This window comes from Stigmatopora argus, chromosome 14, assembly GCF_051989625.1.
Source record: "Stigmatopora argus isolate UIUO_Sarg chromosome 14, RoL_Sarg_1.0, whole genome shotgun sequence".
In the NCBI taxonomy this organism is placed as follows: Eukaryota; Metazoa; Chordata; class Actinopteri; order Syngnathiformes; family Syngnathidae; genus Stigmatopora; species Stigmatopora argus.
In genome coordinates this window covers 10,489,411-10,508,408 of record NC_135400.1, presented here as the reverse complement: position 1 = coordinate 10,508,408, position 18,998 = coordinate 10,489,411, and the positions used below count along the sequence as shown (strand labels likewise).

General features: G+C 44.3%; 1 protein-coding gene across 3 annotated transcripts in view; it reads left to right on the top strand.

The window, feature by feature from the left end:
- The window catches only part of syt3 (synaptotagmin III), a 34,716-nt gene that overhangs the window by 6,905 nt on the left and 8,813 nt on the right, over positions 1-18,998 (top strand). For 2 of the 3 annotated variants that reach the window (XM_077618578.1, XM_077618579.1), the window contains exons 3-9: positions 188-387; positions 8,281-8,399; positions 9,160-9,480; positions 14,808-15,197; positions 15,850-15,961; positions 16,100-16,276; positions 18,802-18,928. In XM_077618578.1, the coding sequence (XP_077474704.1) occupies positions 9,330-9,480; positions 14,808-15,197; positions 15,850-15,961; positions 16,100-16,276; positions 18,802-18,928 (957 nt within the window). In that variant the 5' untranslated portion in view covers positions 188-387; positions 8,281-8,399; positions 9,160-9,329. Of the gene's footprint in view, positions 1-187; positions 388-4,968; positions 5,188-8,280; positions 8,400-9,159; positions 9,481-14,807; positions 15,198-15,849; positions 15,962-16,099; positions 16,277-18,801; positions 18,929-18,998 lie in introns of those variants that run through there. The other variant, XM_077618577.1, reaches the window with a different exon arrangement.

The window sequence follows — 18,998 nt, the reverse complement described above, 5'->3', positions numbered from 1 at the left end:
TTGTCATTGGAATTAAGGGATTTAGCCATCTTGGATTGAAGATAATCTTTAATCTGGTTGCAATTGGAATAGACAGATATAGACAAACCCTAAATCTAACCCTAACCTTAAAAGCTAACCCTAACTAAAGCTAATTACAATTGTAAAGCAAAGATTTATTCATTCATTTTCTGTTTATCCTCACTAGGGTTGTGGGGGTGCTGGAGCCCAGCTGACTTCGGGCAAAAGGCGAACTACAGGAGTACACCCTAAACTGCTCGCCAGTCAGTCAACGGGCACACAAAGACAACCATTCACACTCACAATCACCCACCACCGAGGGGGAATTGATCCCACGCTGCCCGCACCTAAGCCAGAAAAAAGAACCACTGCAATAACGGATAGAAGGTAAGCGATTATTATTAATTTTTTTGCATGTGGCAGAGTCAATAAGAGCCAATGCCTATTAATTTTGTGGGTCCTCGTTGACTATCATTTGGATCCAATGAGAATTTGTTTGTGGGTGGAGTTAAATATGAATATGATTTTTTTTATTGTTGTAATATACCACCATTTTTTTTCCTTGACTAGCAAGCACAATATTTTATTAGAACCATTTTTTTTGTGGGTCCCGGTTGAAAGTAAACACGATTTAATGGAAAGATTTGGGGATTGACAAATAGGTCAATTTTGACACTTAAAAAAATATATGTTATTAAACAATTGTATGAGATGTGTAAGGAAAATGTGTTGACAGCAACCAATCTGTTCTTGCGTGCTGCATTTTTTTGCGCGTTATTTCAGTAGAAAGATGACTCTTTGGGGTTTTTTCTTTCCCCCCTGGGGCGGAAACGAGTGGGGTGTATAAAAAGGCATGAAAAGTGAGTGACGGCTGACGGGGGAGTCGCGACAGACGCTCCAAGTGAAACGGAAGCGGGAGGCGATGAGAAAAAGAGAGAGAGAGAGAGAGAGAGAGAGAGAGAGGATGAGGAGGCGGTTGTCATGGCAACGGGCCATCACGTATACATGAAAAAGAGGAATCAGAGGGTCCATGCTGATTGTGTGAAGAGGGCTCCTCTTACGAGATGAGAGGCCTCGAGGAACAGTGCTGAAAACCATCCCCTGCTAGCCTCGATGTATCGATTGGTCGTCTATCTCCGTCATTGGCACCGAGTGTGTCAAAATAGTCTCTGTATCGTGAACTTGCTGTATCCTTATTGATGGTTAAGCAACTGAAGTTGATGGCGTTCTGTTATCCAGTATGAGAATCAGCAGCCTTTTCATTTGACCTCATTATTTTAGTTTTTGGTTTGCTTTTGCAGGTTTGCTGTTTAATTGTCCACTGGTGGAACATTTGTAGAGCTGGAGTGGCCAAACTTTTTGTTTCTCTCTCCAAGGGCCACTTTAGAAAAATCTAAGGATGGGAATTTTTAAATTGAAATCTTTCCACTTTCATTTGTTGGAGAGAGGATCGGGAAAATCATTTTTGCATTCAAAAAGTGAAAAAATTGATCACTTAACTATGGACTGTGATTACAATTTTTTATCGCTTAACAGTATATATGTAAAAATGTATATATACATTTTCCAGAACAAAATTAAAATGTCTGGTGACCGCAAAAACGTCCAGAAAATCAAATTTGGATTTAAAAAATATATATATGTCAAACTAAATACTGAAATTCTACAATTTGAAAATGACCTGCATGTAGGTGTTTCAATACTTTTGTCTCCGTTCCTCTTCCTCATCACTAGAGTCCTCCTCCTTTCCTGCTGTTTGTGTTGTGTTTCTCAGTGTGTGTTTTGACACTCGGCGTAGGTCACAGCTTTGCCACCACAATTAGCAGACAATGGTGACCCAACACTGCAGGGGGTCAAACACAGCATGCTGTAAACTGGGACCAGATGATGAATTAGATTTATTCCTATGGGATATATCTCTCACAGAAGGCTTTTTAAAAACACACTTCCCTATCAAATTTCATGTTTACCAAGAATTTTCTCGGGACAGTTTTTTGAGCTAGATAAGCAAATATTGTGTTTCTTTTCTGCCAAGACTTTTTGGTCCGTTTTTTGGTTCTTCAAGCAAACATCCCTGCCAAATTTCAAGTCCTTGGGTGAGGACAAGCCATTTCTTGTTTACAACTTGAGCGACAAGTCGTCAAGTTGGCCCGACAGCTCTTCAGAAGCAAACCGTCAGTCAAGAGGAAATAAATGAGACGTTTCGCCAAATGAGCACTAATCTCGGAGGGGTTGCTTAGTTATCGATGCCTGCTAAGGATCTATTAGTTTTTTTCTCTTCTTGTTTTTGCACTTTTTACAATCGTTAATACATTTTAGCAACTTACCCTCACTTAGCCATTTGATAGCACCTGATTTAATGCATGCAATCTCCATGGTGGCACCAAGAGTACACAACGATAGTTTTTCAGGGGCAAACGCCACGCTTTCTTGGCGATTATATAATGATTGGGCGACAGGTCTGGCGTACCCAAGGCGGAGGGCCCCCCTTAGCATAATGTCCCGCAGAAATGCACCCCCTCCGCCATAGCCCTGAACCATCTAATCACTTTGTCTGATAACGCTGATGAGATTCTTCCTGATGGATGCCGTTTGTTACGGAGACAGACATCTCGCTGACATTCCAATTACATTTTCCTCAGCGCCTGATCAACAAATCAAATCCGATTCTCTCCAGGAAAGCAGACGCAACGGGACCCGGCGAAGGCCCCACCGGTTTGGGCGACAAATTCGCTCTCCGGGCCTTGTTAGCCTCGGCCAGATGTTGCCGAGTTAACGGCAAAAATGCAATCGTGGCCGACCGCCTGCGTCGCTTCGTCATTGTCACGAAGGATTACAAGTTTGTCGGTGAGGTTTAGTCGTTTTAGCTCCGATGGCAGGCAGCCAATGACTGCTGCTGTTTCAAGATACTATATCACAATATTTAATGCATCATGGAATTTGTGTCAATATCACAATTTCGTGTTATCACGATTAATTGAAAAATGTTGATGTCAGTTGCGTCAAGATCAAAATAATTGTGGTCTTATGAAGGAACTTGTGTCAAAACCAAGATACTAACTAACTAATTAAATGTCATTACGGCGCCAATTATGTAAATCTTCACATCCTGTACTATCTGAATCGTGATAGTATTATACCAATCGTGTTTTAATCATAAAATGTAGGCCTTAATTATAACAGCACCAAGATGATATCAGCATTGACCTTGCGCGATACTTGCTGTGTCATGAGACCAATCGCGACAAAAACCGCACAAATCTCATGGTACCATTTAAATCCCGATACTTAGCGTATTGTACCAATCGTGATAAATCACAATATTCATACCAACGGCGGAACAAATGTAAACAGAGCCCTTAACTGTGATATTTTTAAACTAAAACACAAAAATATTGTTCTGAACGTTATCTTACATTTGTTTTATATCCTCCACGCCCCCAATACACCCTAAAACCGAACCCTCAGACACCCCCTAAAATCCGGCCCTGTTTTCCCACCCATTTTGTTTACCCTGCATATATTTGAGCAGTTGGGCCAAACCAGCTAAAACCCACACAAGCCCTGGGAGAACATGCAAACTCCACACAATGATAACCGACTTAGGATGGAACCCACAACCCCAGAACTGTGAGGCCGACGCGCTATCTAAATTAGATTCTCGCACTGGCGGGCCGTCACGGCCTTCAAGGCCTTCTCTGCTGGCCTAAGAAATATCTGAATCATATATTATATTTTGTCCATCAATACAAATTGTCTGTTAGCTTCCTTTCATTGCTTTTCCCCCTCGTTGCACTGCTTCCAGATGTGTCTTTTCATATTGAAGCATTTAACCAATCCCATTTCAGCCATTATTTGTTGCCAGGGTCAGAAATCTGCCTCAAGGCCTTCACAATCAGTTCTGCAGGCTCTGCTGCATTAAACAAGCGTCGATAAGACTGTTGCTTTAACCAATCAGATTTCGAGTTGGCAACACCACAATGCCTTGTCGCAGGCGTAGGGATATGTCATCGCTTTCACCAACTATGATTGGTTAGTGATTAGTCAGAGCTACCAAAGTGTATCTGTAGCGAGCTGCACAAGCAAATATATTGTTGTGTTGATTTAAAGCCATTTTCAAGACGGACTATGCCAGAAATACGACAGGACAGGCTCGACTTTCAGCATTAGCTTCGATGGCAATAGAAAAGAAGGAAGAAAGAAAGGAGGATGGATATTGTGTACAGTTAAAAAGGATTTTTGGTGAGTAAAATATGGCTATATTCCTAAATAATATTTCAATTGTGGGCCCGGTTCTGATATCTGAAAAGCTCCAGTGTTTGTATTTAAGCTCCAGTGTTTGTATTTAATCACTAAATGCTGCTAGGAAGTGGATTTTACCCGTTGAAGGCACTACGAGAAAATGCACGGACCGCCACTGGATTCTCGTAATAGTACAATTTTTCTCTTATAAAATCATAACGCATGACTTCTTTGCAAGTCATTTTTCATGACACAGTGGTTGGGAAACACTGCCTTACTCACCTCGATAGCCCAAAATAATCGACATCTCGTGATAATTCCCGTATCATAATACCCAATACGATGAATTGCGATATGACGCTGACGTTGTTGCGAATATCAACACGCTATCAATATCCCAAGACTTGCCGCAACGTGATAGCAATACCGATTAATGATGATTATCACACCACCTTCAACACATATTCCGGGAAGCATCCGGCAGTCACTAGCACTTTGGAGAGTGTCGTGGCGACCTCATCACAGCTGGAATAGCACAGATACCGCGCTTTACGGGGGTGCCGCACACTCACACGTCCCCTCTGGCTGAGAGGGGCCATTACCCCCACGCACACACGCATAGAAACACCTCCCATACATCAGTGTGTCTTTAGTAGAGGAGAGAGAGGCAGGGAATTAGTATTCCGAGCACAGGGCGGGAAGCTGAGAGCGAGCATCCACCAAGGAAGGAGGAGGAGGAGGATGAGGAGGAGGAGGAGGAATATTAAGGGCGAACAAGGAGGGCTGCCATCATTTGCTCCATTTCGCTCCTTCCACGTCAGATTGTCCCGGCTCGATTAAAACAGCGAAAATTGGAGGGGAAAACAAACAAACACTGGGGATGCTCCTTTCGTCTCGAGGAGGCGTTTTACCTGACGCGACGGCGGAGAGCGACGACATTTGACGGTAGGCACTCGCGCATCACTGCCTGGCACGCGCCGCACGTGCAAACACGCTGTAACTTTAGTCGTTCGCTCATGTATCGATGTGGTTTTTGAGAAGCCGACCACCGTGGTGACGGAGGGAAGCGCGCTCACGCGTAATCAACCTGCCTTCTGCGTGCGCGCACCCGCCGACGGTCTTTTCTCCACTGCTTGCAGCTCCCGTGGGTCCACGCCCCTTTTACCTTGACCACCGAATGCGATTCGTGCGAGTCGCGGGGGAGCGCGTGCGCGAGACCTCCAGAAAAAAAAATGAAAACAAAATCTGATCCAGCAGAATATGGCAGCTATTGTAATTCCTCACAAAGAGGTAATGTGTGAAGGTAGTGCTCTTATGGCAGTCGCCATCCTGAAACGAGTCGGAGGTAAAAGTCGTGACCTCTATCGTGTATCCCGTCCGTCCAAGTGGAAAATGGGCCTGTTTGTGTAGCAAAAAAAGCCAGAGGGAAGGGGGGGTCAGACAGAAGCAATCGAAAGCAGAAGCATCCCATTAGGCAGAAGGGATGGCTCGGCCCGCCTGGGCGCTGATAAATGAGTCCATGTCCGCCGGTTGAGTCGCCCCGAGTGCTCGGCGCTTTGCAAACAAAGAGCTGTATGTTGTCGCTTGTCCACAAAAAAAAGATGAATGCTGTGTCTTTGTCAACAATAGGCCTTCAAGGTGATACAAGGCGAATCGTATTGATCCGTAACATTCTTTGCTGGAGCAACGACATGTTTTATTCAGTGTGAATTGCCATGGCTGCTTTGTTTGGGTTTAATGCCGCTGCCTTGGAGTAATAACCAGCGCTTTAGGGATATCATTTTTTCAGTGGTTCCCAAGATCGCGTGATGGTAAAAGAGCCAGGTGCATCCTGGAAATAAACTGAGATTTTATCTTGGCTTTGAAAAAGAAGTCCTTTATTTTTTATCTCAATCAATCTTGTGTTCATTCATGACCAAAGTGTCATTCCTTAGTTGAAGTGGATTCTACAATCCACCCTCCAGTCTTTAAATAACAAACAAACTCTGTTATTTATATCTTTCTTTATTTTTCGGATGCATCAGAATGTCTAAATGTTTTAGGTGCGCCATTCCTAAAAACTGAGCCAAAATGGAGAAAGAGATTCCATTATGTTGTCATTCTGGAAATAATTCTTGATAAATCTTCTGATAGGTTGAGTTTGAGTTGTTTTATTTGTATTCAGTTTGAAAGATAATCTTTTGTCTTTGTCTTTTGTTGCGCCCAAGGGAATTGCACCGTCATTGCCTTCCCTCATGTCAGCCAAACGTTTAAACCATTCGTTGCTATATCCAATCCAAAGAAAGTCCATAAATCTGCCACTCCAGAAATAATCTCCTTTTAATCATCTGATGGAGTTGGGATTTGTTTAGAAGAAAGGAAGTCCACCATCCAAATCTTGCCATTCCGCAACTCAACCAAGGTTTGTTTAATTAATCCTCTACCATGGCGGGAGGCGTCCAATCCTTTGGGATGAATGACCACCACCAAACCTCTCTGATCCAATGTGTTGGACCTCTTTCGAGGTGATGTGAGCATCCAGTTAGTTTTCTCAAATACTAAACAAGGACTAAAGAACTGGGCCATTTCTTCCGGAAGCGAAGCATTTCCATGACGACGGGATAAGGCAGCCTTTTTCGTCTACGTGCGGCAACACAAAACCACCCGAGGACGCTCCATTGACTGGCGCGCCACTCGCCATCGATCCCCCTCAGCAGGCCGCCTTGTTGCGACAATGCCGCCAGACAAGGTCGACGCGTCATTACGCCGCAAAAAAGGGAAATCGTGGTCGCCGGTACGGCGAGGTCTGGAAGGACGGCATCTGAAGCTGAAAGTTCAGCCGTCGACCTCCGATGAATCATTAACGAGCATTGGCTCTTATTTTTAACGACCCTGCCCCGTCCGTCATTACTGGGCACAAATCGGGAGGCTGTAAAGATGACGAGCTGTTTACTGAAATGGATTTTCCCAAAACACAGGTGGGCGGAGAAGTCCACAAAATCTACTAATAGTCTGTTGTCTTGAAAATGAATCGAATAATAATTGTCCCCAGTAAAATTATTTTGTATAAAGTCTTAGTGTTGTGCTCAAAGGCCTAGACCAAGACTTTCCCGAGACCAGAACTCCAACCGAGATGTTTGTGATTTAAGACCCATTGTGGTCTCCAGACCAAGATGAGACTTGTGAGATCCAATGCTAGAAGGTCCTGTGCGCCTCAATAGAAATTCCTACTAGTTTTTCCTAACTAACGCATCAGTTTTAAATGAATTTTCTCCAAGATTCAAAACAGAAGATGCTCATTCCCGATCCCAACAAAACTGTACCATAAAAATGTGGGCTGGTAGAGAGTGGTAGAAGGAAACTAGGTTTTTGTATTTGTAATTTCATCACTGAATGCTAAAAAGTGGGAATCCGATATTTTCAAGCTGATAACGTTAAGGTGAACAATACGTTTTCAATTGAACTGAAGTGACCCGAGTGTAGATAAGAAACGAATGTCTGTCGCCCCACTCTGCTTTCCACCCTCAGGTTGGCATTTCTTCACGGCCAGACAGCCATTGCTCATACTGAGGCGTCCTCGTTTAAAAGTGACTCAGACAGATTAACTGGGGCGGAGCTACGTGTTTGCAATATTGGATGTGGACAGTGCTTTTTTTAAATCGTTTTTACACCAATTTTCAAATCCACAGCCTGCTGTGGCGGCCAGAAGAATAGAGTTAAGTGCACCTTCCTTAAATAGATGGCCAATTCCGATGTGACAGTCGCTCGAAGCCAGCGGCACCGTTTCTCGATGCATTAATTGACGAACGCTCTGCTGGCCAGCCGCTACTCAAAAAGAGCAACGTCTCCCTGGACGACAACCAGCGATCCACCGATCGATGGTCCTGGTTCGCTACCGCTATTTTTCCTGTGATTGATTCTCCCCCACTGCCGAATTGGACACTACATTGACTCCGATAGACAATCACTGCCAGTCCCCTCATTCCAAACACATTGGACATCAATGGCCGCCAATGATGAATTCAAACTGATTGGTTTATTACATTTCTGTGCTTTCAGGTGATGTCAGGAAAGAATACTTCCAGGAAGTCGGTGCTGATTGGCTGAAAAGTTTTGGCCTCAGGACTAAAAAGCCTGCCACTTGTTTTGCTCTTTAGCAACGTGACAACATGTTAAAGGTTAGAAACACACTGTAGGGGCTCATACACAGGCAGACAAACACACATATGGGGATAAAAATTGGACAAGAAATTACCCCAAAAAATCTAATCTAACTCCAGGAAAAATTCCTTAGAAGAACTTCTCAAAAAATCCCAATGGAAATTCTCAGCAGAATTATCTGGTAGACCTTTCAAATGTATACTGTGTATTGAAGATTATTAACAAAACTTCCTCGTCCACTCCTGTTATAAAACATCATTAAAAGTTTGTGGTTAAATTTCTGGGTAAAACTTTCTTAGAGCCGAACTTTCCACTTTATTGTATAATTCACCTGTGGAACATGCTAAATACTGTCAGAACTAAATACTGTCAGGAATTCCAAGCACAATGTCCAAGAATAGCATCACAATCAAACTTAGAAGTAGACGAGTAGAAATTTTGGTACAGTGTTCCAGTAAAATATCCTGGTAAAAGCATACAATACAATCCATTACAATAGAATTCTCCGAAGGGCCTGTTAATAGATTCTAGCTTCTGAGTAGAACTTCCCTGCAAAGTATTGTAGCAGAACTTGACCCTGCAGAAACCTCATCGAGGGATTTGGTAGAATTTTCTCCTAAAACTCAAGTTTAGCATCCCATAGAATATCCTGCAAGCCCAGTAAAACTTCTTAACAAGGCAACTGAGCATATATCTATTCTAGCAGTACAGTTGACTTCCCAGTAGAACTTTCCATAGAATACTCAAGTAGACATACTGTGTTATTTTGCCTTCCAGTGGAAGTAAATCGAGGGCGTCCGTCAGTCCTTCATGGGCCCGTCGTTCCAGTTTGCGTGATCCGGCCCTGACGTTCACGGGCCGATACCCTTTTCTGCACAACTTCCGGAGAGGGGGCGCGGGCGGCGCGATTGGCCGAGTGCGGGCAAGAGTGCAATGCGGATTGGAGGATGTCGGGCGACTGGGATGAAGACCTGTGCAAGAAGGCATTGATGCTGGTGGAGGAGGTTTGTTTCAACTCGCCAGGTGGCTACAGCCAGAGTGAACTCTGCCAGGAGTTCAGCTACCTGCTCAGGGGACGCAACAGACAGATGGATGCAGGTAAGGAAAGCCGAGCAAACCGTAACCAGATTGTATCACTCCATAGAAACTGGCTAAACTAATATGAAGGACAGTTTAAAAACCAGGATGCTGATATCTTAGTATTCTTGATCATGAATTAACTCATTAGCTGCCTTGGATGGTTTTTGCTGTCTGATGCATTTGAACTGGGAGGTTTTCAGCTATCTGTTGTCCACCTTAACACCCAGTCCAAAAATTGAGACAAGACCTCGACTTTTGACAGTCAAGACCTTAAGTATGTGGTCTTCAGATTGGAATGGAGAGTTACATTAGCAATAAAACTAATCAATATAAACAAAAAAACACTAATACATACTGAAATCTATATATGTACCAAGGTAAAACCAACCGTTGTATACTTGGTTGACACCTGGATTTTACTGTTTGCAATGTGTACACTGAGAAATGTGAACCATACCAAACCCTACTATTTGGGGTAAATAAGGAATTGACCTGACCAAACTGACCTAAAGTGACTCGTACGACTGCGTGACCGCGCTTACGGAGTGTGTATTGAAAGGATTTAAGAATGTTTGTCCGGTATTATCTCGTTCTTGTTCAAACACAATCGCGTCTGACGTTCACATAAGACGCTTAATCACGCAAATGCATGAAATATTCATTGCCGTGTCTAGTTTGTTTTAGGAGCGCGCCAAGAGACCGGGACTCAACGGTTGTCGGTGCGTGTCTCTCATGCAGATTAGTAGCGCCACCGTATAGAATTGGACCGGGCCGGTCGCCGCCTCTGGAGATTTGCATTGAAAATGTCACGGCGCGGCCCGTGGCTTTCGTGTCAAAAAGATAGCGAGGTCCCCGGCGGATCGAAAAGTCCTCGGAGAGCTGACGGTTGAAAGGGTTTGCTTGCGTTTTGGCGGGCGGTCACTAAGGAATGTGATTGGCAGGAAGTGTTGGAATGGCGTGACACCAGAAGCAAAATACATTAGTCACCGACACGCCGTACGACCACCAACGCATAGTTTGACTTTAGCTGAGTACTGTTATTTCTGTCTGTGGCTTGTTTTGTCATTTTTGGTTTGTTTTAGTCAGGTTTTTTTAGGCTATAGATTCTAATTATTTCTATCTTCATTGGTCCTTTTTTTTCCTTAGATTGTTTGTTTGTTGATTGTTTCTTCCTATTATCGTTTTTGTCTTTGTTTAGTGTTTTTTTCTCAATTCTTTGAATTTTTTTCTTTCCAGTGGCTCATCTCCACTCACTGTTTTAGTCCCGTTAGAGCAGGGGTCTCAAACATGCGGCCCGCGGGCCAACTGCGGCCCGCGGGACGATAATTTGCGGCCCCCGTCTTAATATGAAAGATCAATTTTTTTTTTTTTTTTTTTTTTTTTTTTTTTTTTTTTTTTTTTTTTTTTTTTTTTACCCCTTTCCCCATGATGGCGCCGTTTAAGTGGCAGCCAGTGGCAGTAGCTCTGTCCACTCATGTTTTTCTTGTTTTACAGCATGTTTTACATGAAAAATTAGAGGGAACATTGACATGCACCTGCTTGTGGCAGGTGTGATACTGGTGTGCCGATAGCGAGCAATGATGATGTCGTGACCGGATGATTCGCCTAAAGACGTTTCGCCGACGGACGTTTGACAGACGGACAGGTCGTACTAGTATTTGTTAGTTTAATGATTAAATACAAATACTAGTATTTGTATTTAATCATTAAACGCTGTTTTCAGCTGGATTTGACCGAATTTGAGAGCATTTTGAGCCGTTTGGCGAATGGACGTCTATAGACGTTTTTTTGCCTCCATCGCGATATCATCCAGTATTTGTATTTAATCATTAAATGCTGTTTTAGGATGGATTTGACCCGATTGCTGTCATTTTACGGCTCGGTTCTGCTACATCTGCCTGCCCAAGAGTGCTTATTCCCGGACTGCCATTGATGGCAGACGAACATTGATTTTTACTATAATTTGGACAACACCGGCGGCGGGCCGGATTAAAAATCCTAACGGGCCGTATATGGCCCGCGGGCCGAGGTTGAAAAACTTGTACACACACGATCCGGCGGGGCGAGCGTTCGAATCCCGTTTCGGCGGAACCTCCGTTCGGCCGAATGAACGTTCGGTGGAACGTCCATTCGGCGACCTGCCCGTCTGTCAAACGTCCGTCGGCGAAACGTCTTTAGGCAAATCATCCGAGTACCGATGATGTCGCTCACACTGGTACTCAGTGCGCTCGGGGAGGTTGTCTTTCTGCTCAGACCAACAAAAAATTAGAGGGAACTTTGGTTCGGAGCTGAATGAACCAATCACGGTGAGGCATACGGCTCTGGAGGGCGGGACATCGGCCGGGCTGTCCAGTGCCTCGCTCACTCACTCATTCATTCCTCCAATCAGCTGGGCGGAGGAGAAGCCGTGAGGCCGATCACTCCGCTCGGCGCGCACACTCCTCCGCTGCTCTCAGCATAGAACTGAATGAGGCGCTATGATCCGTGATCCAGCCTGTGTCAGTGTCTGTAGCCATCTCCGCGATTGAAACGGAGAGCGAAAGTGCACATGCGCCACAAACCCGCGCGACTGAATGTGAAAGATCAACCCGAGACTCATTCCAAGTGGAAAAACATATTACAGAGCCCCAGAGATGTCTCTTTCAAAGCCTGCCGTGAAGAGAAAGGTCGGTGATGAGCACAGACAGTTTCAAGAAAAGTGGGGAGTGCAATATTTCTTTGTTGAACACAGGGGCACCCCGACGTGTCTCATTTACACTGAAAAAGTTGCGGTGCACAAGGAATACAATTTGAAACGTAATTGTACTACGAGACATGCTGTGGAGTACGAAAAATACCAGGGAGATGAGAGAGCCAACCAGGTTGCCAGTCTTAAAACACGTCTTCTGAGGCAACAGGATCTCTTCAAGAAGGCTACCAAAGACAGTAATGCAGCAGTCAAAGCTAGCTACGCCGTTTGTGAGTTGATTGATCCTGTGCTAAGTGATCCCAAATGGCTCATGGACTTGGCTTTTCTTGTTGATATCACACATGAGCTTAATGTACTGAACAAGAAGCTACAAGGCCAGGGGCAACTTGTCAGTGCTGCCTATGACAACGTGAGAGCATTCTGCACTAAACTTGTGTTATGGAAAGCCCAGCTCTCTCAGACAAACCTTTGCCATTTCCCAGCATGCAAGGCTCTCGTGGATGCAGGCACACCATTCAGTGGTGAGAAGTATGTTGAGGCCATTTCGAAGCTACAGGAGGAATTTGATCACAGATTTGCAGACTTCAAGACACACAAAGCCACATTTCAAATTTTTGCGGACCCCTTCTCCTTTGATGTGCAAGATGCCCCTCCTGAGCTTCAAATGGAGCTCATTGACCTGCAGTGCAACTCTGCACTCAAAGCCAAGTTCAGGGAGGTGAGTGGAGAAGCAGACAAGCTTGGGCAATTTTTGAGAGAGTTGACCCCCAGCTTCCCTGAACTTTCCCGAAGGTTCAAGCGGACCATGTGCCTTTTTGGGAGCACATACTTGTGTGAGAAGCTCTTCTCCACCTTGAACTTCAATAAGTCCAAGTACAGGTCCAGACTTACTGATGAGCATCTTCAAGCTCTACTGAGGGTCTCCACTGCTTCCTCCCTCAAGCCAAATGTGACTATGTGAGAAGAAGCGCTGCCAGGTCTCTAGCAGCAAGGAGTAGGCAAAAGAAGCCGTGTTCAGAATATTTCATGTTCAATGTTCCATTCAAGTTCAGAAAGTTAAAGGTTAAAGAGCTGTTAATACAGACATTTGAAATGGAATAAAAATAATTCATTTTCTCTACTTAGCCAGCCAGTGTATATCTACTGTATGCTAATTAGTATTATTTGGTTTTATATTACTGATTGATTTATTTTTTATTCATCTTTAAGTTAATTTATTTAATTCATTATTTTTTGTTAAAAAATAAAGGTATTTGATAACGTTGGAATGTTTTATCAGTGCTTTTCTTGTGGAAATCCTGATGCGGCCCAGTCTCACCCAGACTCGGCCTCTAGCGGCCCCCAGGTAAATTGAGTTCGAGACCCCTGCGTTAGAGCATTCGTAACACTTGCCCATTCTAACCGCCCACTCTCTCCTTCTCCTTTTTTTTTCATCCAATCGATACATGAAGCATTCTCATGGCCGTAACTGGCCTCGGTCCTAAATCACCGTCAGCTTGTTTTCTCTCGGCTCTCCTTCACACGCGCCGGCTCGCGTGCATCGACTTCCTCGGGATGAATGAAAAGCAGGAAACGATAGGAAGCGCTCAACAACAACCTTCTCCCTCCTTGTGCTATTTTCCTGAGAGCCGTTTTTAATATTTTGACCCTCTAGCGAGGCTAAAGGAGGCCAGAGAGAAATGAAAAACGCCCTCCCCCGTATCTCCTGGCCCCCTCCTTCTTGGCAATCATATCAGTGAAGAACGAGCGCTGATTAATGACATACACCGGGTGATGAATAATTCACTGGAGGCTGGGCAGGCGCAGGGCACGACGGGAAAAGTGCCAGCGTTTTCTCGACGCTTTTCAGGCTCACAATTCTGCCTTTTGAGTGATTGAACGTCTTGGCCTGACAAAAGGTGACATTGAAAAAGGTGGCGTCTTTGATTTCTTTTCAGTCGGATGGGAAGCCTCGTGTTGAGCGTCAAGTGTCAAAATTCTAGCCAGCGTAGAATTTTGAGGTTGCGCTGTTTATTTCTCAATTCGGCAGTGCCAACGTTTGACTTTCATTCTGAGATTTTGTGCTTACGTTGCATGTTTCCGGCCTAGTGAATTTCAGGTGAGCGAGCAAGTGTTTGTGCCGCATGAGGGTGAAGAGACCTAACCCTAATGTGACAAAACGCATTTGATCGGTGGTTAGCGAGTCGGCCTCACAGTTCTGAGATCGAGAGTTCAATCCCAGGTTCGGACCTTTGTGTGCGGAGTTTGCGTGTTCTTCCCGGGCTTGCGTGGGTTTTCTCCGGGTACTTCGGTTTCGTCCCACATTGCAAAAATCTGCACGGTAGACTAGTTTAACACTCTAAATTGCCACTAAGTATGAGTGTGAGCGTGAATGGTGGTCAGTGTCCTTGTGCCCTGCGATTGGCTGGCTATCGATTCATGGTGTCCACCCATAGTTGATTGGGATAGGCTCTAGCACCCTCATGGCCCTTGTGAAGATAAACGGTGCATAAAATGAATTGTATGTACATTCAGACAAATGCATCGCCCGATATGGTTTTGAAAAGAAGATTTGAAATAGTGGTCAGAAGTTGGTCCATCAGGGCTTGGGTTTATCTGTTAAACACAAACAGTTTGGGGTTCACTATGTTTGTTTGTTTGTTTGTTTGTTTTTCAGAGATCTCAGTGAGCCTGCTGTCGGTGATCGTGACCTTCTGCGGCATCGTGCTGCTGTCGGTCTCGCTTTTCGTTTCGTGGAAGCTATGCTGGCTGCCGTGGCGGGACAAGGAGGGCGGCGGCCTGAGCCTGACCTCGGGGCTCCTGCCGGGGAGCACCGGGGTGCCGGGCGTCGCTCCAGGCTCCTCCTTCCTTCCGCCGTTGCTCCAAAGGAAGGAAGGACAGTCGTCCTCCTCGCTCTACCCGTCGCTGGGCCAGCATCACCCACATTTCTCCGACCTGGCTGGCCTAGAGAGGGGCGAGGGCCCTGCCATCGGCGGCGTGGTGGGCGGCCCGCATGAAACCCAGGAGCCCTCCTACTTGGACATGGACTCCTATCCCAACAATGCCGGTGAGACCCATGTTTACTCATACTGTACATCTTTTTATCCCAAAAAAATGATGTTCGCCCTTTAATTTAATTATACCGCTAATTTCTGTGACTATGGCTAACGGCATATTTTTCTGCGTCCGTTTGTGACGGCATCCCCAAAAAATGGCATAGAAAAAGCAAACCGCGCATCCGATGAGCCCATCTGACCGTTCCTTAATAACGTGTCTTGTGAGTGTACAGTACACAGCAATGTAAAGTGCGCGTCTGCTATAAATAGCCTGCACTGCAACGGCGTCTCTAGTCTTGTGGGGGGAGGGGACGCACACGATGCTCCCCGCCCCCCCCCGAAAGAGAAATAATTAAGAAAATTTGGGGATTTTTAATTCTTATTTTTGCCAGAATCACATTTTAGGAGTGTTTTTATGTGAAGGGACAAAATACGACTGAACTCTTTGAAATGTATCTGCTTATTAAATGAAGATATTTATTGAAAAGAACATTTAAAAAATATATAGTATAAAACAATTTTACATATCTATATACTATATTCATGTAAATATAGGTTCCAGCACCCCTGTGAGAATAAGTGGTCCAGAAAATGAATGATGATATATATTTCATTTCACTCCAAGTAAAAAAAAAGATGATGTTTTGTTTTGTTTTGTTTCAGGAACGCTGAAGCTGAGCCAAACATCTCCAGATGTGCCCAACTCGGAAGGAGGCGGCGCCCACCCCCATAAAGACCTGCCCAACGCCGTTTCCCAGCAGCAGGTCACCCCCCGGTCAGTTTGCCTCCATTCAATGACATCACCCTTGACAGCAAAAATCGATTTCATGACTCTGTATAGGATACTTATTCATCCATCTACCTACTTGAATGTATTATGTATTCCATGGTATCCTTTTTGTGTGTGTTTCAGGCCCAAACCCATGACTCACCAGCTGTCCAGTCCCGACTTCCACGGCGAAGAGAAGGAGCAGGTGACCAGCATCGGCCAAATCAAACCGGAGTTGTACCGACCCAAAGGCGACCAAGGCGACGGCAAACAGGGCGAAGCCTGCGGCAAGATCAGCTTCCTGCTGCGCTATGCCTTCAAGTGAGAGACCCCGCATCGCCCACGCACGCACACACGCGCATGACGGGGTAGGCCAAGTTGGTGGGAAGATGCTGAGTCAGTGTCTGCACTGAGCCTTATTGACGTTCCACTCACCCGCCCGTAGCCTTCAAAACAGCCTCGATTCCTCCCAAAACGTCCCCAAGGTCGCTTTCACCTTCAGGAAACTTGCTATGCTTTCCTACACAAAAACGCATCCAACCGTATAAAAACAATAGCTTGTCATTGCAAAAAAGCCACAAACATCTTATTTATTTATAGGTGAAAGTATCCTTGACAAAAAAAGGAAAATTTACTACACACATATATATATATATATATATATATATATATATATATATATATATATATATATATATATATATATATATATATATATATATATATATATATATATAAATTTAATTACTGGAAAAACATTTTTTTTCTCAAAATGGTAACAATTTGAAAAAAAATACCGTGTTTTGAAAAATAGGATTTTATTTTGGGTCAAATATCAACGTTTTCCTCCAAAATATGTAAAAGTTTACCCCAAAACAAAAAGTTACGGTTTACTTTTTCTCTCCCAAAAATGAAAATATACTTCTTAAAAAAAATCTTGAAATTAAATAAAGTACTAGTCAACTTTTTCATGAATATAGAGGCTTCAATCCCAAATTTAGACCTTCCTGTATGGATTTTGGATGTTCTCCGCTAGCTGCGTGGGTATTCTCTGGGTTCTATGAATGAATGAATATTCATGAAAAAGTGTTCGCATTCCTCAAAATAGTTTACTAATCTTTTATTTCAAATAAAAACGACCTAGCAAGGCCAATTTGCTATTTGAGCGCTACCAAAATCTCATGTTGGCATAAAAGACAAACTAAGCCACAATTTCTGTTTCCTCTCATTGATGTGTCAAACTTCAAAAGCCTGCCAAATGACTCGTTTTTTTTCTGGACAGAAAAGCTTGCAAAATGAACTTTTGTTGTGGTGACGCCAAGCCTTGTTGTTATCGCGCAATAACAACATGTGAATACACACACGTTCTTCTCCATCGCACATATCATAAATCATCTTGGGTCCTCATAAATGTGCCGCATGAACGCTTTTCATCATTAGGCCATCCCGCCGCCACGCTTGTTTGTGTGCGCGAATGTTGTTGCGCTTTGGAGCGACTCGCCATTTATAATTCATGTGGCGCCTTTTACTTTTCTGACCATCAGCACTTTGCAGCGCCATCGCAATGCTTTAACGTGTCGCCGCCTTTGCCGGCCGGCTACCACCGCGCCACCAATATCCCACCGTGAGCTTGTTTTTAAAAAAAAATGCCCATTTTGTCAGCAGCACTACATCACGCTAAGAGGACTTTCTAATAGTTGGCAGGCAGGAATGGGACTCAAATATAAGGCCAGGCACTAAATGGAATGCAGAATACGACTACGTCATAGTATGGTATAAAAAACATTGCCATTATTTGTGTTACATAAGTGCCATAACTATAAAAACACAAGTACATTTCAAAATGTGTTTTTTTCTGATGTTTGGCAATGCCTGTAAACGTCACCGTGATTTATTTTCTTGTTGCTGCTAGATTGCTGACTCTAGAAATCAGCAGGTTTTTACCCGCAAAAAAATCAGTTCGGTAAAAGTCTCGTATCTCAAAGCAATATTGAGCTTTTATAATTCTAATTTAGTTGTTGGCATATATCACCACGCACCAACTTACTGTACATCCGTAAAAAGTATCGTTTCATTCCACAAATTAAAGGATATTATTGTTTCCTGAATAATGGGTACTCGGATGATTCGCCTAAAGACGTTTCGCCGACGGACGTTTGACAGACGGGCAGGTCGCCGAATGGACGTTCCACCGAACGGTCATTCGGCCGAACGGCCGTTCGGCCGAATGACCGTTCGGTGGAACGTCCATTCGGCGACCTGTCCGTCTGTCAAACGTCCGTCGGCGAAACGTCTTTAGGCGAATCATCCGGCCACGGAATAATGCCTTTAATAAATTAATAGTAGAATTGACAGCAAAAAGATGGCTAACTCCTTTAAACAGGGAGAACTGGCTGTGAAATGTGAAAATTGTAAAAGATAAGTTTCTTGGAAATAATGAGTTTCATCTGACTTTGTTCTCTAAGCATCTGCTTTCATCTGCGTCAACTCTAACCACAATTGCATTATATTGCTTGTAATTGTATTAATGGAAAGTAAACCGCATGCCGATCGGTCGCGCGGCAAACTGGTACAGGGAATTTGTGGCCCAAAGTTCACAGTGCGCGTCTAATAAAGTGGCGACACGCTGACTAACGAGCACAGACGCCATCTAACAAGGCCTGATTAGTGGCTGCCCGATAATTAAATAGCGCGAGGCACACACCGGCGAGGCGCCACACCGGTTCGACGTCGCTCCGACAACCTACCACCTTGTTATTTGTGTACATGGGTGGCCCAGGTGCGTATTTACTGTAGTCGCCTTCACCGATGTGTGTGTGTATGCGTTCTGTGTGTGTGCGTGACAGCACGGAGCAGCTGGTGGTGAAGATACTGAAGGCGTTGGATCTGCCCGCTAAGGACGCCAACGGCTTCTCTGACCCTTACGTCAAGATTTACCTGCTGCCTGATCGCAAGAAGAAGTTCCAGACCAAGGTAGATTCTGGAAAATTTTTGATCAGTGTTGACCACTGTGTGGTTTTGTCTGGGTACTCGGACAAAAATT